Here is a 22,859-nt window from a genome sequence, read left to right as displayed (position 1 = left end):
AAATAAGTTACAAATTAAAGTATAAATGTTATTGTTTTAACTTTACTGGGTTTATAGCAAATCACAAATTAAGTATTAAAGGTTTTTGCAACATTAAATTTATCAAAAAATAAGATGAAAATTATAGTACCCCCTTATCTCATCATAACTTTATTATTGCCACGGATAACTTAATAATAATATTCGCCTCAATTATTATTCTTGACACCAAGTAATAACAAATTCTATTCAAATTGGTCTTAATTCAATAGCACTTTAATATGAATGGATAAAAACTGTGTAGCTATTAATCAAGAAAGGTTGGAGGTTAACACTTAAAAGATCAATAGGTGAGCATTGGATTAGCCGAGTGATAATAATAATCTGAAGGCTGCGTATACGATTGCTGTGCAGATTGTGACGCAATGCTAGAGCGCAGACGCGGTAGCGCCGATCGCCACACGTCCTCTGCCAGCCTTTAGCCACATGCCGAGCTGCCTCATAATTGTTTTAGAGACGAGTTCAATAATTAAGCGATAAATATACCAACAGAGTGGCGGCGAGCGGAGGACGGCAGTCGAGTGGCGGCCGCGTCGCGTATCAGACATTCGCGGCAAGTGATGGACCTGAAGTTCATTCGACATTTTTGTATCGGACATCGAAGGAATCTCACCGAACTGGTTCCCGCGCAACGCTGCGTTAGTACGCCGCTCTGGTGAACCCTTTCGCTTGTAAATGTGGCGATATTTACATATGCGCGCTCGATCTTGCATCGAACTTTCGATCTGCGCCCGTAGCTCAACTGGTGTGTTCTGCGAGCAGGTCGCCGGCGCGCCTGCGCCGTTGCCGCCGCCCCAGCGCGCTCACCTCCTGCACAACGTGCGATGATCCACGTACGTTACAATTTTAAATTGCCTATATCTTTTCCGCATCATTTATTAATCGGTATTCTCCTCTGCTAGGTACCTGCTGTGCCACATTAACCTGTTCACGTTTAAATGAGTTTCTACTTGCGTAATACCCAGTTAAGATATAATCTAACATGCTCTCAATATACATCATGATATAAGCGACTACAAAATCATCATTAAAATACATAAATCTACTTTCTTATCATATTAGCAAGCATATCATTTTAGTAGAAGTGTGTTTTAAGCGTATTAACAAATTATTATGAAATTAGACTGGTGTTGAACGAAAATTAACTTAAAAATTTTTCAGTGAGTCTTTTATATCGGTATTTAATTTGTTCCCATTAATTTATGACGCACTTTATAGGTAGGTTATACATATATCTCACTAAAACAAGGGAAAAAAACAAAGGCATTTCCGTTTTTATTAGTATTACTTTTAGAAACGTATCGTATTCGTAACAGATGTTTTTTAAATTAATATTTTGCAAGTATAAAAATACTTTAATGGTATTGTGCTAAAAGTTAAAACCGTTTCTTAGCTCTATCTTAAGTTAACTAGTCTAACCTGTTATATCTCCGCTAACCTAACAACGTCACAAGAACGCGATCTCGTTTATTTTATTCAGAAATATATTAGATAATTCCATGTTATTTTAAACCTTCTTCGAAATGTTACTATTGTTAAAGATGCCAATCATAGCAAAAACAGTAGTTTAGATATATCCTACGCGAGTGCTTAGGTAAACAATAAAAACAGCAGTAAACAATACCATAAAATAAAATTTTGTCATAAGGTTTGATTTTGCAGTCACCTTTTTTTTCTTACGAGTTGAAAAGCCTTCTTTTATATAATACACATAATTTCTTAATAAAGTTTAGCCATATTTCTTATTTTATTATCAGTATTACAAGAATCTAAATACCAATGTCAGTTAGATACTAAAAATAACAAAGATTTTCTATAAGATCCAGTTCCAGATCGTCATAATATCTTCGGAGTCGTTTAAAATCATATTGTGGTCTTGACCGCTGCGGTCTCTAGGATTACTTACTAGAATGCAAAGGTCATCTCGACTTTATTGTATCATTAATTAAACGTTTAATGTAATGAGAACAGTAGTATGTGACTAAATTGTTTTACTTCCCGGTAATGTTTGTCTCTATAATGCTAGATTAATGAGAGTTATGAGTAAAAAACAGGAAAATACAAAAAAAAATTGTATCAGAAGTTTCCGTAATATTTTCATTTCTTAATGAAGGTTGAGTTAATCAATAGTCTCAATTATGATATAAGTGTCTCTAGCCATTAAAAATCAAACAAGTCACCAAGTTCAACTGATCAAGTTCTAACGCTATACAATTTGATCGCAAATCTTGATCTAGGCATATAAACACACACCGCATAATTCGTACGTAGGGTAAGTACGGACAAAATGACATGGTGTTTTGTTTTTTAATCAAATTTATTTATTGAATAGTAATATAATCAGTCTCAACCTTTTGGTGATCTTTATTTTATTGACTATCAGTAAAACAGTCTTTTAATTAAGTAGGAACTATAATAAAATGTATAATAAGAAAATAGCAACTAATCATAAAAGCCATGCTATCCATACAGTGTACAAAATGACATGCCAATTCTTAAAAACACAATTCACAAATAAATCGTTTGTGGTCTTCTTTGGGATATCAACATATGATGCATGGGCCCAAAGGAAACAAAAAATACATCGTAAGGAACTTTCTATTTCTTCCTAGAGAGCTTTTAAGTCTTTCGTGTCCTTCACGTTTCTTGTCCTTGTTGAAAGGGTAATCGAAAGCATTTTTTTCGGCTAGTTCAAAGGCAAGCTTTTGGTGTACGCCTCAACCCAAAGGTCGCGTTTCTAATAACTTTATGCGTTCTACTAACTCATGCTCAACTTCGTAATGAAAACGAAGTTGCTGACAATATAACATGGTAAGTCATTTTGTTCAAACGTAAACAAAAACGAATAAAACATCATTCTTCCATTAAACAAATAATTATTGCAATAAAGATAATCGAAATCACAGAGTACTGAAATAGTTCATCGATTTTAATAGAAATAATTACATATAAAAACAAATAACTTATTAGAAAATAGGCAAAAACTAATCTGAAAAATAAACTTTTAAAGGCGTGCAACACGTTTGAACTAGTTACAGCGATGCGACTGCGACAATGGCGCTAAAAATCTCACAGAATATGAAAATTTACCCTACCCTACCTTTACATGATACAGTCCCGGAGATACATCTAAAACTCACCAGTTTAATAAGTTGACTATGTCATTTTGTCCATATATGTGATTCTTCTTTATATATTCTATTCTTCTTCTATGCATAACTGCATATATTGATTTATTACAAAGTAAATCTGATTCTGATTAAGGTACACAATATCTAAACTCATAATTTTTGCATGCCTATTTGACATTTGTTATGAGAAAGATAAATGTAATCCTGTCTAATTAGGTCTTTAAAAGTTATTCAAGTTTTAAGATGTACGTAACTCATATCAGTTTATGTACGAGGTTTGTTCAAAAGAAAAGGTGAATTTTGAAATTTCGCGGGCTGTATGTATTCAATCGTCGATTTTTTATTTTTGTTATGTTGGTACATATATGGTTCTCAAATGTTGATATTATCAGCCATTTTGAATTTGTAGTTTTTTTTTGACAACTGAAAAAGAAAAGGCGTTTTTGTATGTTCTTCGATTTTTTATTTTTGAACAAAATGGATCAAAGAATCTGTATTAAATTTTGCGTTAAAAATGGAATAAAGTGTTCCAACGCTTTTAAAATGTTGACTGTGGCATTCGGCGCGTCTACTTTATCTCAAAAAAGTGTTTATAAGTGGTATAACCGCTTTACAAACGGCCGAGAAGATTTTGAAGACGATGAGCGTCCTGGAGTTGCAATCACGTCAACAAGCGAAGAAAACATCGAAGCAGCAAAGAAAATAGTTTTAGAAAATCGTCGAGTCACTATAAGGGAAGTTGCAGAGGATGTTGGCGTATCAATTGGCTCATGCCATACAATTTTTTCCGATATTTTGGGCATGAAACGTGTAGCAGCGAAGTTTGTTCCGAAATTGCTAAATTTTGAGCAAAAGCAACGACGCATTAGTATCGCTCAGGAGTTGTTGAATGATGTTAACAACGATCCAGATTTGCTCAAAAGGGTCATAACTGGTGACGAAACCTGGGTGTATGGCTATTACGTCGAAACCAAGGCTCAATCATCCGAATGGAAGCGACCAGATGAACCGAGACCGAAAAAAGCACGTCAAGCTCGATCAATGTGAAGGTTTTGCTCACTGTTTTCTTCGATTACAATGGCGTTGTACATCATGAGTTCTTGCCAACAGGTCGTACGATCAATAAAGAGTATTACAAGGAAGTAATGCAACGTTTACGTGAAGCAATACGGCTCAAACGATCGGAATTATGGAAAAACAAATCATGGATTCTGCATCACGATAATGCACCAGCTCACACATCAATGCTTGTTCGTGAATTTTTGGCTAAAAACAATACCATAATCATGCCTCAGCCACCTTATTCACCAGATTTGGCTCCCTGCGACTTCTTTCTATTCCCTAATCTAAAGAAAACAATGAAAGGAAAGCGTTTTGCCACTATTAACGAGGTAAAGTCGAAATCGAAGTACGAGCTAATGGCCATACCGAAAATCGCATTTCAGAAGAGCTTCGAAGATTGGAAGAAGCGCCGGTATAAGTGCTGTATATCTGAGGGGGATTACTTTGAAGGGGACAAAATTAATATAGACGAATAAATGAATACTTTTAAAAAAAAATCAAAATTCACCTTTCCTTTTGAACAAACCTCGTATGTAGGTATACTAGAGAAATGCCAAAAATTTTGATATTAAATATTGTTGCTGACAATGAATTCGTATTTGAGAAAAATATTTAATATTAAACCTTATAATATCCTCATAGATTTGATAGATTAATAACTAAAACTTGAAGATTTTTTTAAAAAAAAATTTAACCTATCAATTTATTAAAGTGGCAATATTTTTTTTTTGATTTATATTCCCTACACGTAAAGTTGTATTGTTTAATCAAATATAGTACCAGTATTATTCAAAAGCTATTTTCCTATGAAGTCGAGATTTCTTTTATTTATTTCATGTTACTACTTTGGTTATGCAGGTACGCAATGTAGTGCTTGTTGCTTGTTTAATATTATAATTTAAAGCGGCAATCCATACTAAGTATTTGGCTTGACTCTATCTTTGTAAATGAAAATGATTCTAAATAAAATAGATTTATTATATTCCTTATGATAAAATATACATTACTTTATATTTTATGCTATATAATTGACTACATTACCTTAAGATGTTTTATAAATAAGGTAACAATAAACATTGTATATTATACAGATAGGTAGTTAACTCGGATCTTTTATAAAAAAGCTTTAGGTAAAGTAAAATGTCGTGTTAGGATTGGTGATCATCGAAGCAAGGAATAAAAAGGCCGGCAATATTTACGGTGAGCTGGTTTTACACGCGCCGCCCTAAACATCCTCTTCTTACGCATTAGTGATGTTATTATAAATTATCAAGTTTTATTTAAAAAAATCATTAATGAATCTGAAAAATATAGAATGATGTCATATTTCATGATGACATATAACATATTTTAAAAATGCTTACTTGATAGGATAGTAATTTCAATTACCGAATTAAGTTTAAATTAGCTAAAAGTACAGTCTGTACTATATACGTTTTTCATAAGACTGTTTACTGTAATTTTCAAACTTATCAAAATTATTTCTATAGTAGGAAGCCGAAGAAATCTAGAACTTCACTAGAAGTCATTGTTTTAATTTAATTATTTTCTAAACTATCAACCATTTTAAGTGTCAAGCAGGTTAACAGAGTCACAATAAGCTACATGTGTGAATTTCTGCTGTTGTAGACCGGTCTTATAAACACAAATGACGATACGGTCACATAATTTTAATAAACGATAAGGTCTCGAGTAGCGTTTTACAAATAATACTATGTTAATTATCGTAACTGTATTAGGAGAGAAATACATTGTATATTTATGAAATTGTACTATGTATTTCATAAATATTTAAATGAAACTGAACTATAAGATAGACTTAGAGTAAGCCCGTATTTGGCTCTGTCTTAATATGTAGTTTAATGTTTATTTCGAAGGTTAAGACACGATTTGCACTAAATTAAAAAAAGATACGTCAATTCCGGCATACCTATTTTTTGATGAATTATATAAATATTGACGTAATTATAATATAATATATGAATAATAAATATAGAACATTATATATTTTTCAATATGCTATGATCACGATTTTATTCTTTAAGGGCTTTATTTTGGTGTTTTCAGTTAAATTCCATATTCATGGATTATGCGCAAAAAACATTTGGTTAAAATTCTTCACTCTCACTTAATAAAATATGTATACAATTAATATATATCAAATTCTAAAACATAAGGACATATTGGTTTAATTACATTTAATATTGACAAACGAAAGTATTGTATCCGAATACTGGCAGTGACAGGAATACAATAAAACTTGACATTTAAGTTGATTCCGTCGTAAAACTGCACACTTTTTAATCACTATAAAACAAAATATCCCTCAACGCCTATCAGTGTGAACACGATTAATTTAAAGATTACAGGATTTTCATACGTTTGTGTTCGACCAATAGGCGAATCTAATTATTATGGTTTTGTGTAAATTGGTTATCGACGATTACCTATTGTATAAGACGCTGGAAATAATGATGCCAACGGACAGCTTTACTGTCGCGTGCCAAATGGTTCGTATCTACCTACATAAATCAAATCCCTAACTAGCTTTTAATTTACGTCATATTTTATTTGTGCAGGAAGATAACAACTTTTTCATAAATAATAAATTGTAATTAAAATTAATACAAATTTAAAATGATCCTTTGAAATTAAAGCCGATGAGAATTAATTCTGAAAGTAAACAACAGGTTTTATATGGGACAAGAATTTATTGTCAGTTAGTTTAGTGCATTACTTAACCAAAACAGCATACCTACTACACGTTTTGCATAAAACATCCTCTCACACATTTCGCAAATTTTAAAGCAAACGCGAGAATGTTTTTTCACTTATTTATATATTGCTGTACGAATATATCGTCCGTCTTTTGATTGTAACGAAATTTTAATCATATTTTATTTTTTCTTTTGTTCGTAGCAATTTGTAAATATATAGAAATAAAATAGCTTATTTTTGTTTCGTGATATTGTATATTTAGCATAACAAGTTCTCCAAGGTTAAGTAGCACTATTGGTACCAAACTATGAACGTATCCCTGCTGTTCTGTTTAGATACTGTTCATTTTAAATTATATAATTTTACATAATGACCCATTACGCTTCTGTTAACGTATGGAGGACCGGGTATTTATCTAGTTTTAAGATCACTAAGGTCAATTGCTCTAACTTCGAAACAAACTTATTGCACCAAATTTTTTTACATTTATATATATGTCGAAGCATAAAAAGTTTAATTAGAATTTATTTATTATTTTATCGTACATACTGGCGACGTTAATGTAGCGTAAAACACATGACAGAGTAAGGAGGGATACTTCAAAAAATATCGAAGGAAAGATATTACGAACGTGAACGACTAACGTCTGATAACGAGTGAATGCCTAACTCCTCGTTATATATAACATTTTAAAATAAAATAAAATCGGTCAAATTATTAGAATGCTTGCTGTCTATCCTCTCGCTATCATCGTTCAATATGACATTCTTGTTGGATAACAAGACTAAGCTCTAAATGGTCGTAGGTACGTGTCTTTCGAGGCACTCGAGTATATCGTACCCAACTTCTTACTATCAGAAATCATTTTGGAAAATCTTGCCACAAAAATCTTTTTTTCGTCAACCAACCCTATACTATATCTATCAAAAAACAACACGAGAATACTTTAAGAAATATGTTTCTTACAAATTACCTTTTATACGATATTATACTGGGTCAATCAAGAGGCTCGTATCGCTTCTTTCATTTGATTGTCTAAGCGTGTGCCCGTGGCTGACACCGGCTCCAAATATAACAATAACTATAACTACGTTATATAATCGTAAATCGACGTTTAAGTAGTCTAATATTTTTCATTTCATTTTATCTAGGAGGACTCTCAAAAATATGTTAAATATGCAATTATTTTTATTACTTTTTAGAGCATTTTTATTTGTTTTAAAATAGTGTTTTGTTTGAAGTCGGTTTTTCTTTTTGTTAAAATTTTGTTTATTTGTTTGTCCCGGGATTGGAGCCCGGGGCTTCAAGGCTTCAGGATCGGCCTTATACACTATCCACTAGACTGGTAGAGATGTTGTTAATCAAATTCAATATACCAATCCAATCTGCTAATTGTTTGTTAGAGTCCTCAGATCGAAGATAGTTTTTGGGGCGTAAGAAACTAAATTGTGAGACAGTGACTTTAACAAAGTATAATAAATAAATTAATGAATTTGACTCCCGTACAAACAGTCATTCAAAATTATATACTTAGCAAGCATGTGGCGCTAAAATGTACAAGTAACTAGTAACTGTAAATCACAAAGCTGTATAAATGTACACTCAGTACGAAGCAATAAAAAATATAAATACTTTTTCGAATTTTATGAAGCTTATTTGAAATTAGAATGCACGGTGTAGTGATGCTTCTAAATGTCAACAAAGCAAACTCACATCTACGCTATCTCTGAGCTATCAGTAGTGTTTTTTTATATATAAATGATACTAGTCTATTAAAGATAAATAAATTCCAAGGAAACTGATTTATTTACAAATATTTGCTCCAATGCGAGTTTATTTACATACCTTGAGCCGAATTTTTTTCATCACATGGAGTTTTTTACCTTAATTTACGTATATTGAATTCAAATTTAATTAAATAATTTGTAAAATGTATAACTGTGGAAAACAGATAATAAGAACTATAAATAGTTACCACAATTGACTAAAATTAAATAAGTGCTTCTACTTGAATTTTGTATTTTTTCAATAGGTTTCGCGCTTTATAATTATATCTAAAATTCCGCGGAAATAGCTTCGGTACATACCGTCACAATCAATAAACAATATAACAAACATATAAATCAAATAACTAACATGATTTCTATTCAATTGTTTTATTTTTTTTACCAGCCATATGGATTCTATTTCGGAAGACGTTTTTATTAAAATAAGTTTACCCTGAGTAGAGCTACAATATAACTTTATTACTACTATATTAACTGAAAAAATAACAGGGAATTATTCTAAAACCACGACAAAAGTACAAATTAAAAAATAAATAAAAGAGTTATAATGATGTTTCTTAGTACTAATTAAATTTAAAAAAACATGCTTTATTTTTTATTAAGTAGACAATTGTTAGACTCCTCCAACGACCCTTTTACAAATAGAACGTGTGAACTAACAAGTCATTACACTAATTAAGCAATGTCGAGTTCGCAGGAATTCTTTAACCGAGGCAGTTGCGTAGGCAGGTTGTAATTATCGCAATTATAGAAGTATGCCTTGTAAAACTCGTAAATTCTTTTGGAATATTAAACCATGGTGTCAACATTATCATATTAGCGTAGCAAAAAACGTTGTCCAAGAACAAATTTTAATAGCAATTTGGTCATTTTTAAAAACCTATCAGCTTATTTTTATATTTTTTTCATATGTTTACAATTTAATAAATATATGTTATTGAATATATACTTTCATAATATGATCTACCCCATGTTACTTATTGGAAATAAATCTTATTAGTACATAGTATTCCTTTAAGAATATAAAATCAGTACTTTGTATTTTAAAAAAGGATAATTTAATATAAAAATTTAGAGTTTTGCTGTCGTTACCTTTTGCGCGCATAAGTTCTTTATTTATGCTTTATGCTTTACTAGCAAACAATTGTTAAAAAACGAGATTAGTTGTATAGCTCGTATATGTAAACATAATAACATGCTCAGACGTAAATCAGCCAAAGATAGTTTTTTACGGTACAAATATAATGTTAAGGCATATTAGTATGTATCTCGATACAGATCTTCCGGAATGCACGGACGACCTTCAATTTGACACGCTGAGCTGACAGTATCGCATTATGATAGCGATCACTACATTTGTAGGCTTCTGCCAATGCAATCGGAACCTGCAAATGCATTTTAATGGCCATCAAACACACGTAGTCACTATTTTTAATTGCATAAGACAATCTGCTTTCACACTGCACTTCGTTACAAGGAAGTGAAATCAAACCTTAATTGCTTGAAATATTAATCCATGTTGTTCTTAAGTAATAAAGACTATACAAAAAATATCACGTGTATCTATAAGGCTTGCTTTATATTTTTAATTGTTATATTATAAATTTGATATATATTTAAAAGATGAATGAGTAAAAACATAATATATTAAAACTGATTGATTTAATGTAGTGTTATAATTTTATTCAGCACCTCGCTATCTATATAAACATACAAATTTAGAAGTAGGTTAAAATAAAATTTCTAAGACCCAGATTTCCTCTCCGTTACGTCTCTGACGAAGACAGACATAAGTGGGCTGGGAAAGACGGGCAAACTATTACTGGTATAAAGTAGCTGTACATTAGGTACACCTGACAGGATGAGTAGAAAATAGCTTCGGAATCGTTGTTTTTTGCCGGCGTTTCCAAGCGAATGCTAAACTGAAGGAATAAACTGCATTAACCGTTTCTATTGCGTAAAAAATTGAAAAAAAAAAGTCATATGTTAGATATATTTTATCCCGTGTTTCATTGAAACCGGGGAACATAATCCTGTCAGCTATTCCCGACGGTCGTTGATCTAATTGAGCATTTGAGTGGTGCGTGCGTGCTAATGGGCTAATTACGTACATGAGGAGAGAATTGGTGAGTAACGCAGGACGCGAACGGCCGTGGGTGGCAGACGGCATGGCACCGCGACCATAGTTCGTTGTGGAAAATCGACTCATTTTTGTACACATTGTTAAACGTGTTAATAATAATTAGGTACAAATATAATTTGTCTTAAATATCGTTACTGTATCGATATCTCTTAGATCTTATAGAATCGACACAGTTAGTTCTGGGAAAGTTGCATTTAAATATATTCAATATGGTTTTATACATTTACTATGGTTTTATATGAACAGACACTTAATACTCGTGTATATGTCAAAATTATAACAGTATTACAACGTATAAAACGTTGGTTGTTTAAAAAATAGATTATTAATTGTCAAACTTATAAGGCATAAGAATTATTATATAATTATTAAGAAAATAATAATTAAAATCGATTTTTAATGCACAAAAACCAATAAGCGTTTGAAGTTCCTTTTGAAAACGTATATTTTTAATATTCCACACTTCAATCGCGAAAGTTATAAGTGTGCTTTACCGCTGCTCCATGACTTTCGGCTATTTCACTGAATTTATACTCTTCACACTTTCTATTATACAATGATGTCAAAAATGTATACTGTTGATGCAATAATTATTTAAATCTATACCAATTGAAATAAAAACATAAACTCAACATGTATTTTTTTCAATTAAAATTCAACATTAAACAACTTATTTCCGGTAAGTAATTAAAAAAAACTATATTGTTCTAAAATGAAAATAGCAATATTTACTTTAAAAAACGACCTTATCGGAGACGGAAAATAAAATGTGTCAAGAAGGTGGCATGTATATGAAATATAGGTATTAATCTGCACATGCTCAAATCGAAAAATATCATCATATTTAATTGGTATTGAACATAGCCGTTTTCTGCCTCAATATGTATCGCTTCTAACTACATCTAAGCCTCTGAACTGATCTCAATGCACGAATAGAAAAAGCGTTAAACGAGGGAAATTGATAATATGTCAAAGCATACATAGTGTATAAAATTGTAGGTATTAAAATGGCCAAAAAAAAATAGTTGATGCATTGCTGGTATGTGACTTTATAAATGCGAACGATTCTGTCTATCTGTTACACTTTTAAAGATAAACCACGATTATAATTTTAATAAAATTTGGGATGTTGAACTCCGAGGACAGACATGTTTTTATGTCATTTCAGCCTTCTATGGGGTTACATTGGAATGACAAGATTTATGCTTGATCTGTAATGTTGAATGATCATATTTATACAAATAGGTATGGATACTACTTTAGAAGAAGCCATCAATCCCAAATTGTGGGAACTCTAAAAGTCAAAACAGTGATTCGCTGCGAAATTGAAAAAAAATACCTTAGCATTTAAAATTATATCTATTTTAATCTTTGGACTAATTGTGCTTTACTTTTTACAATAAAATGACAACTTAAATCAATTCTTCGATTATTAAAATTTATGACGTATTAATATTAATAAATAAACAAAAGCTTCTTGCTAAGCGCACTTCTTAATTGCAATCGTTCAATCACATTGTTTCACATACTTCAATACGAGTATAATATCTCTAACATGAGCATTCGATGAGTATAAGTTGTACTAATTTTTTATTATTACAAATTTAATAATATTTTGTTTGTTTTTTAAGAGATCTGAAGATAAGATCAACAACAACTTGAGATAATTTACGTTTAGTTACACGTATTCACTGAAAGACATGTGAACCATTCTTTAGAACGCCATCAAGCCACTGACTTGATTACATTAGATTACTCATTCTCTTAACGAAATATAGCAATAAAAGATTTGATGTTGGGCGATTGTTTGACGGTAGATCACAAATAGTAATCATTAAGTATGTAAAAGTAAAATATTAATTTTATTGGAATCAATTTTATTTTTAAATATATGTGTAATTATATTTTTCAACTATAAAATTATCTGGCGACCTATTCGATTCTATTAGGTATCGTACAAGTAAATGTAGCATATAATTGCAAGCATACTTAGTATTATTATTAAGTAATTACTCAACTGATATAAATTTAAAAAGAATAATTGAAATTGGGTTGAATTGAAAGTACCTATTGGTTGTTGAAATATTTAATTAATATTTAGTTAAAATGTTTTTATTACTATAAAAACTAACAATTTCAATAATAATATAGATACCTGTATAATAAATATAGTGACAAAATATCTAAAATGTCGTTTTCGTGTAGATTTTTAATGAGAATACTGAATAGTTCGTGTAGTAAAAAAACAAATTAAACTAAGTACGTGTTTTGGAAACAATTAAAACAAGTGTCCCAGTTTTGCTTTCGTATTTAATAATTTCTCTTGTGAGCTTAGTAATTGTATATCTCGGTAGTTGTTGTAACTGAACGGGGTATTGATAAGTAGTTGACGTGGAAGCATTGACACATTGAATATGATCCCTATATCTAGATTTCGCCACAATGATCAAATGTATTCGGGATCGGGGTACATGTAATCACCAATAATTATAGGATAGTTCCAGCAATCTTTCTTTTACGCGAAATATTTATTGTTAATGCAAATAGCTGTGTGAAAATATTTTCATTATCTAATTATATCATATTAATACCTACCTAAATTATAAACAATTGTGTCTCTATTTGATTAAGTCTGAATCTTTGATGTGAATTTCTGCACAGTAAAAGGTAAGCCTTTTATTATGACATATGAAAGTGATCCTTCATGTGGAGATATTTTTAGATCAGAATGAAATGTCATTATACGAGTATAATTATATTATAACTCCGACTCTACCGTGTTAATTTTCCTGTAGATAAAGAAATCGACTAGTGTCTTTATTCAGATTCCATGTATCGATTCTATGTTAAATTTTGCTAAGGTCTATTAAGGGGTTTATTCGTGCTAAGTTAACAAGCAAATAGACAATATATAGACACTATATACATCAACATTCATATTATTATAATCAGACTCTTATAGGAAACGAAAAAAAACTGCTTTCAATTTATATGGGTACATACGAGTAGGTACCAATTATTACAGTTTCGCGTAGAATAAGCAAACTTTATCGTGTATATATTAATGATTTATAATAAACATTAAATAATTACAAAAACATTAAATTAATTCAATTTTCTTAGTATTTGAAATAGTCAAATTATATTTAAAAATGTTCGTAACGTAAATATAATTTATTTTTATCTGATAACCAACAAAACATTGTAATTAATAGACCCAAAAAAAGCTACGAAAAAAATCATTTTTTAAACAATTTTAGTGAGAAATCAATTTTAAAACGTACAGGCTGTAGGCTAAACCAGTTTACCTATGATATCGTAGATAAGTAGTTCTTACAAAACTATAAAATATGTAATAATGTATAGGAACCTATTATGAAAATATAGACTTTTTAAAAGAATCATATTAAATGCAATAGGACTTCTAGGATATTCAGCTATATAAAAATTAGACGAAAAATTAACCGTACACAGATAAAATTGAAATTGTCCATTTAACGTCGTAGCCTAATCAATCGAATATTATAGTTAATATAAAATATATTATAATTATTAAACAAGATGGTAATTTTGAATATACTACATAGATAAGACACGCTCATTCAGGTTATAAAGGTTAAACATTAAGCATTTAAAAACTGGTTATTTGAAGATAATAAGTACAGAAAGTAATATGATAGTTTTTGATAGGAAAACAATGATTCGTCTATGGTAATTGGTTTTAAAGTTTATCAATATGCTCGGGATTAGAAAGTCAATTAAAAATACAATTCCTTAATAGTACTAATTTTCAGCATAAATATAGTATTAGATTAAATCAATGAAGAAATACAGTCGCTTTATTTTTTAATTTCTTATGTATCCAATTTGCTTAAAATACAACAAAACTCCTTTCGCCAAACTTTTATTAATGCAATTAGAAATAAAATAATATCATTATATTATGATGTGTTAGTAATCATCTACGACAATGACGCAGCAGATATTCGGAGATAAAATAAGTAACTAAAATTCTATAACCTCAACAAAAACTGGTATAAAATTCCGAGCGACTTCTAACTTTCGCTGGCAGCATATAACGGATCGCGAGAGACACGCGCCAAAAAAAAGAAAAAAAAAAACAAGAACAACAGTTCTTTATTTGCGCGTAACGGCTCCGGTAGCATGCTAAGAATGATAAGCCATCTCGGTAATTTTAATTTAATGGAAGCTGCTTTATGACAACTTAACGTGGTTTTATTTAAGCATTGGCGCCATTCAAAGACTATTTTTATTGTATTGACTAGCGTTTGTTACAAGATAATTCATTTTTAAATATTTAGTTATAATATATAATTAAACATTATCTACTAATGTAATTAAAAAAAATAACCTTTTATTTTTTTAAACTATCCGCCGCATAAATCCAATAAGATATTTACATAGCTTGCTAATATTTTACAGTTGGATTAAGGGCTCCTATTATCTAGAGAAGGTTTTTGCGAACTTGTTCTCCCTTAACACTCTAATGTGAAGATAAAGGTAAAGTAACAGCTTGTAAATTTCCCACTGCTGAGATAAGGCCTCCTCTTCCATTAAGGAGAGGGTTTTGGAACATATTCCACCACGCTGTTCCAATGCGGGTTGGTGAAATGCACATGTGGCAGAATTTCTATGAAATTAGACACATGCAGGTTTGCCTCACGATGTTTTCCTTCAGCGCCGAGCACGAGATGAATTATAATTATTAATATTAAGATAAAGGTATGACAATTTTTTAATCTGACAAATGCCGGTTTTTTCTGACGTTTTCCTTCGTTGTTGTTGTTGGAACGAAAACTTTATTACAAGCATGCTGCTTATATCAAATTAATAGAAATGAGGATATTTATACGTAAAATTAATTATTCTGTTACTTTAATTAATGTTTATAGACTTTTTATGCTTAGTAAGGTCTTAAAACCTTATACATAGTATAATTCAGTTTTAAAATGAGCGTGTTTTTGCGTGTTTATAGTTAACTTTTCTAATATGCATGAAACAACGAATTCTATGTATTTATTGAATAAGTCAAACTCATTGTGATATTTCTATATCATAGTAGATATAGACAAACCTAATTTATTCTAACATAAGAGAAGCTTTAAATCGTATTTGATAGAATTAACAAAGCAAAGAGTTTTTACATTTTATTAGATAAATAAATAATTTATGATAATAAATTAATGAATAGCATCTGTATTTGCAATAAGAACATGTCAAAAATTATGCAACTTAACACGTGTTACCGTAAACAGCACTACAAACTCAAACTCAATTATCATCTTGTAACTGCACGTTCTGAGGTACCTACTCCACAATGACAGTTTCAAGTGATTTGTACATTCATTAGGAGGTTATAATCGCTGCCAACTTATTCAAATATATAATTATGTATATAATATTTTATGAAATATTATTTCAGTATTAAAAAATAGCAATAGTAGAGATTATTTTATTATTCTTTGTTATTAAGTATGAATATCATGAAATTATCTTAAACTAGGCATTCTTAAAAATCTTTAATTATAAAAATATATATTATTTTTGAAATCTTGAACGGAACTGTTAGTTGTATGTTATATGTTTATCGTTGTGTAATATTTGGATACTTAATACTTATGCACATGCCGGTAAAAATGATATAAAATTATGATCGGACATTTCATGAAAGTCTCAGTTTACACTATACCATCTGCGACGGCACGTGCGTTGACTGTAATCAAAATAAAACGCCTCACCTGCTCGAAGCATCCTATCATTGTTAACGAGCACATTCATCGCTGAAACGCGCACAGCGTTCATAAGAAACAATTTTTCCTCGCAATATTTACTTTTATTCCATTATCTAAATTGTTTTATCTTGGATTTAAACACGTGGGAAGCGAACAGGAAATGAGATTAAAAACAATTACGTTCAATCATCTGCTGAACGTGAAAAAGTTTACAACAAAAGTATTAAATTAAAAGGAAATACTTTGTGATTTTTGTGTTAAAATAACTTTTGTTTTCTTCTTATCTTGTAACAACGATAGTGCACTGGCTAGTGACTAATCGTTTCGTGAAATAAACTGTTAGTATGGCGCTACTATAATAGTTCAAAGGAGTTAAGTTGACAATCAGTTCGAAACAATACTTTGACCAAATTACAATAGTTTGCTCCTAATTTGCAGTTAGTTATGATAATATATTTTTCTAGTTAATCCCTTAGTGTACATATGTACCTATATATCGAAAGAATAATATGTTTATTTTATTATAAAAATCTCTATTTTCAAACGAAGTATTTTCGTTGCATAACGAAATACACAAATTTTAGAGTTTTACATAATGATTCTACATTTTTTTTAGTTTTATGATATACCTAATTATAATTAAAAAAAAAAAAAACTGTAATAAGTTGTATACGAAATTTAATGATAACTCTAACTCAAAGGGCTACAAACAGAAGTCATCTTACTCATACATTTCATGTTATTAAGGACGCTAGTTTTTTTGACGATGGGGTTATTACTGTTATCTACCATAACGGTGGGGCGGTGTTCTCGGAAAATCAAGTGTCAAGAAATGGCGCACAGTCTCGTCAACACCCTTCCCCCACTCTCGGTGATGAGTCGGGGCCGCATAGTCTAGCCCACTTATAATTACGACTATTTACTTAAACTCAGCTCAGTTATTCTGAGACGCGCCTTATGTGACATAAATACGCGTCAAAAGAAGCGCTTTGAAAGCTCGGTGCCTGAATATTGTGACGGATAAGTGATAAGTTGATAGTAATTGTGCACAAGATATATTAGGATACATTGATTTTTATTAAATAGGTAAGAATATATTTCATAATTTTCTTTTTTAATAATATTTTCTAAGGACATGTAATTTTTGGTAAAAAATAATAATATTAGTAGTTACTGAATTTTATCCAAATATTTAAGAGAAACATTTTTATTTGAAAAATCCTTTGCGTGTAAGTACAGTCTTGTAATCGAATTCTAGAGTCTAAAGTATTATATTACATTATATAACTTAGTGAAAACGAAGTATAAATTAGTATTGATTTCTGCTAATTGTTTAGCATTTTTTCTTATTTTCGAAAACACACTTCATAAAATTATAAATCTATTAAATCGATAATATTTGCTTACGTACTTTTTTAACGAGTAGTAGGTTTTTCAAAAAACTAAGTCAGGAGCTTAAAATAAATAGTAAACAAATGTCCTTTAAAATTCACTAAAGAAGATACATAACTTACAGTACAATTTTCATGTTCGTGTTTAAACTAATTTCAATTAAATTTTAATAAAATATTTAAGCTGTTTTGATTAAGTAGCGACAATTTGAAATGGTAGAGTAACTATACAACAGAATAATAAAAGATACATTGAATTGAAACGATATCCAAGCTTTGTGCCAACAATGTGTTTGCAGCTGATGTTTATGAATGTGAAATTGATAAGTAAAAGTGGCCTTGCGATAAACTCTTATCAACATCAATTTATAGTTAAGCGAAAATTGCGAGCAAATGAGTTTAAATAGGTTCGGAGAGATTAGGTAGTTCAGGGCAGAGGTCGAAGGGTAGGAAGGGCTGAGGTGGTAGTGGGTGCGGCGGGTGCGGTAGGAGGCCGGAGGGGCGGTGGGGCGGCGGGCGGGGCGGGGCCGAGCTCGGCCTGCCCGCAGCGACGCCGCCGCGTCTGGAGCGGCCTCTCATTCCAGCCGCGAGTCCGGCGCCGCGAGCACGTAATGCGTGCATACACTGTCGTTCCGTCCGCCGCACACGCACGCCGCGCGCGCCGCCGCTCCCGAGCGCCAACACGCGCCAGTGATGTTACCCGCCCGCTCTGTTGTTATGTGCCAACGGTTCGATCGTGAACGAGTGCGGTTCCATTTGTTCCCGAAGCGTTGACTGTACGCGCTTCTCGCTCGCGGAGATATCACGGATTGCGGATTTTGTGTAACTATCGACGTTGGATGCGTTAAAATTTCGGGTGAGTGAGAGAGCCGAGTGGTCGTGCGCCTGCGGCTGGTTTGACCGCATTATTTTCGAAATACGTACGCCATGATCCGGTCGACCGTGCTAGAGCGATCAAAACACTATAAAAATACGTATTCGATACTATCTAATCAGTTGATGCTGTAAAAATTTTACACTTGCTAGTTAAACTGGAATATTGACCTAATATTATTTTCTAATATTATTATAACAGACTATAAATAAATACTTATAATGATTTATAAAAAAATAGAACAGGAAATAAATTTAACATCTTACCTACATAGTTTTCATGCCTGTAACAGAACGGCGTCTCGTTGAAGTCTTTTGCTTAAGGCTATTAAATTAGCTTTTAAATTTAAATTCTCTATTTTAGTAGGTATCTGTTAATACTGTATATAATCTAAAAACTATCAAGTGATAGATTTATTTAGTATTGTTTAGCCTTGTTATATAGTACAAAATCTTTTGTGCTTAATAGACAATTAGTACATTTAAGCTCTTCCAATTCAAAATTTAAAGTAATTTGTAAGACCCAACATAGGCATAATATTATTATCATATAAATACAAGCTTCTATATAAGTAAGTTTAGCTTCATCTATTCCCAGATAAAAAAATATGATTTGCATTTTCTTAAGATTCATTATTATGAATATAAATGGACGAATCAAATATCACATTTTCTATTAATATCATATGCATCTACTTACGGGTCGAGAGATGACTTGAAAAGCGGACGATTTGAGATACACTTCTCATATATTTTACATAAAAATAACAGTCAATATCTGTCAAGATATTACTTACTTATATGTTATGTTTTCAACAATTTAAATTTAATTTAATATTAAATTGAGTTGTTGTATTTAGTTAAAAAAAACTTTTTTAAAAAATATGCCAAATAATATCATTGTAGGTAAGAAATATGTTTTACAAATAAACACAATAAAAACAGACTAAATAACTAAAACAAAAATGTGTTACGATAACTTAGTTAGCATAACTTTGGAACATAAATAATAATACAGAGTTACATTTTTTATTGAATTTTAGCATTAATACCAAATAACGCAAAAATATAAATAGGTCATAGAATTTGTAAACAGATAATATTTCAGACGTATAAACAAACGTCTTGTTAGTAAATAAACAAATTATGCACAACGGCGTAGGTAGCAAAGGTTACGCTACGTTAAGTGTCTACTTATTTATTGAGTTTTTATTGAGATCGCATCTTTTACATAACTTAAACATTACATTAATAAATAAATTGCTTAAACTTTATTAAAATTTCGTAAATATTGTTTAAAGTACTTCTAATATCTACCGAACTTGTGTCAATGCAATAATTATTAAGCTCTATTGTCTATTTGTTTTATTGAATTTTGATAAGTTATATCCTTAATGTAATTTTTGTTTGACATTTAAGACGTATTGAACGCCTACTTAGTAATATTAAAGCGAAAGAAATTATTAATCAAACTCGCAAAAGATGTATATTATATCTTACAATCTCTTACAATTTACATAAAACCAGAAAACAGACGTTCAGTAAGAATGTGTAGTGATTTATGAGGCCTCTTAGTCATAAAAGGACAACTTTTGCACAACACCGCGGGAAACCACCGTAACTTTAATATTTATTGAACTACTTTAAATTAACTTGTCTTTTTTTATTATACAAAAGCTTTTTTTCACATTTAACATGTTAAATTGAGAATTCTGATTGTTGCTAACTGACTAATCCACAATATTAAAAACTAATCATTTAGATTATGAAATAATATGGCTAAAAATAATTACATATTTAGAGATTACCTTTTGTATTTTTATCTTTTGTCTTATATGGTATCCTTATGTCATAGTGTCGTTAAATTGCCTTATATGGCTCGCTCTAGTAATGCCGGCAAGGAAGAAATACTAATGTACCTATGATGTAACGCACAAGACTGTCATCATTTTATTTTTATCAATTACTACCATGTCTCTTAAAGACAAAAGTTTTTCAATATTTGAATTTTTATTTTAAGCAAATATACAGGATATTCTGCATATATTAATTTATGATCTAGAAAATTAGGGTAATAAAGGTGCACTGATAAAGAACCTAATCGTTGTTTAATTATTCAACTTCAAACTGAGTAAAGTGAACAGCATTATTTTACATTATTATTGTATATGCAATTGAAATAATAGCGGACATTACAATGAGACGACGCATTTATTAGGAATAGTGAGAAATGAGATAAAGCAACTACCGCTTATATACAATGTTGATCTTTGTTAAATTACTAGTAATTTGGATAGAACGGACTTCAAACTTTAGTTCCTTACGTTAATTTAGATCTATCATTTAAGTGTATAAATTATTTTATTTTTTAATACTAATAGGGTATTCTATTTCTTTGCAGGTGGGTCGAGGAGAATTATGCGTGGGGCGTGCGCGTGCGCGGTGGTGTGCGCGTTGGTGGCGCTTTGCGCGGCCGCGGGGTTGGACGAGGCGACGCGCGCCGCCGCCGAAAAGCAGTTGCTTGCGCTGCTGGGACTGCCACGCCGGCCGCCGCCTCGCAATCGGCCACCTCCGCCTGTGCCCCGCGCCATGCGCCTGTTGTACGATGAACGAAACGCTTTTCCCGCCGCAGCGGCCAACACGGCGCGGTCTTTCTACCATACGCCCACCGATCTCGATGACCGCTTCCCGGGCGAGCATCGCTTCCGCCTATTTTTTAATATAAGCGGTGTGCCATCCGACGAAGTCGCGCGTGGCGCGGACCTCAAGTTCCAAAGGGCCGTCGGTACGACGGGTAAGCAAAGATTGTTGCTGTATGATGTCGTGCGACCTGGGCGGCGTGGGCAAACAGAGCCCATTTTAAGACTTTTAGACTCTATACCTCTTAGGCCCGCTGAAGGCATTGTAACTGCAGATGCTTTAGGGGCGGTCCGAAGATGGCTGAAAGAGCCGAAACACAATCATGGACTATTAGTGCGTGTTTTAGAGGAGGACTCGATAAATACAAATGCAAAATTCCCTCATGTGCGTGTTCGAAGACGCACAACAGAGGAGAACGAAGAATGGCGAGCAGTTCAGCCATTACTAATGCTCTACACTGAAGATGAAAGAGCAAGAGCCGCAAGAGAACTCGGCGAGTCGCGATTGACGCGAAATAAACGAGCTACACAGCGAAAAGGTCACCGGGCTCATCATCGGCGTAAAGAAGCTCGTGAGATTTGCCAGCGACGACCGCTATTCGTCGATTTCGCTGATGTTGGCTGGAGCGATTGGATCGTAGCCCCGCAAGGCTACGACGCGTATTACTGCCAAGGAGACTGTCCCTTCCCGTTGGCGGATCATTTAAACGGCACAAATCATGCGATCGTGCAGACTCTTGTTAACTCAGTGAACCCCGCAGCGGTGCCAAAAGCGTGTTGCGTTCCTACGCAACTATCCTCTATATCAATGTTATATATGGACGAAGTGAACAATGTGGTGCTTAAAAATTATCAAGACATGATGGTAGTTGGTTGTGGATGCCGATGATGAAGGCAAAACGGCCTCGTGCGGACCTAGTGATAAATCGTGGACCCAGTGTACATATAGTAGTGGCCTCGACAATTGTACATATTCTATTTGTATATATACTCGTGTAATTATTATTTTATTGAAAGGATACTGATCTAATAAAAGATTTGAATATTAAAAATGATTATTATTTAACATCCATGTATTGCTGAAGTAGTAACGATATATTAATTGAAAAATTAAAAAAATATAAGGGTTTTCCCTAACACTAAATAATTTACTATTAGGTACTACTATTACGACTAAAACTAGTAATTATAAACGAAAATTACAAGTTACTTATTCCATTAAACGTGTTGTCCCTTTTTTTAACTAATACATTATAAAAGTAACAGAGAAATGTATATTCAGTTAGATATTTAAAAAAAATATCACTTTTTTTTCAATTTATT

General features: G+C 31.8%; 1 protein-coding gene across 2 annotated transcripts; it reads left to right on the top strand.

The window, feature by feature from the left end:
* The first annotated feature begins 399 nt into the window (after window positions 1-399).
* Window positions 400-22,588, top strand: LOC124531717 (protein decapentaplegic). Of its 2 annotated transcripts, XM_047106229.1 has the most exons (3): window positions 400-677; window positions 802-872; window positions 21,299-22,588. In XM_047106229.1, the coding sequence occupies exon 3, from the start codon at window positions 21,316-21,318 to the stop codon at window positions 22,423-22,425; it is 1,110 nt and encodes a 369-aa protein (XP_046962185.1). In that variant the 5' UTR covers window positions 400-677; window positions 802-872; window positions 21,299-21,315; the 3' UTR covers window positions 22,426-22,588. The 2 variants fall into 2 exon arrangements, with proteins under 2 accessions (XP_046962185.1, XP_046962184.1); XM_047106228.1 differs by lacking the exons at window positions 400-677; window positions 802-872 and adding an exon at window positions 18,601-18,880.
* Window positions 22,589-22,859: the final 271 nt, after the last annotated feature.

Source organism: Vanessa cardui, chromosome 8, assembly GCF_905220365.1.
Source record: "Vanessa cardui chromosome 8, ilVanCard2.1, whole genome shotgun sequence".
NCBI lineage: Eukaryota > Metazoa > Arthropoda > Insecta > Lepidoptera > Nymphalidae > Vanessa > Vanessa cardui.
Note: the sequence above shows the minus strand (reverse complement) of the source record. Positions and strands in the feature narration are given on the sequence as shown.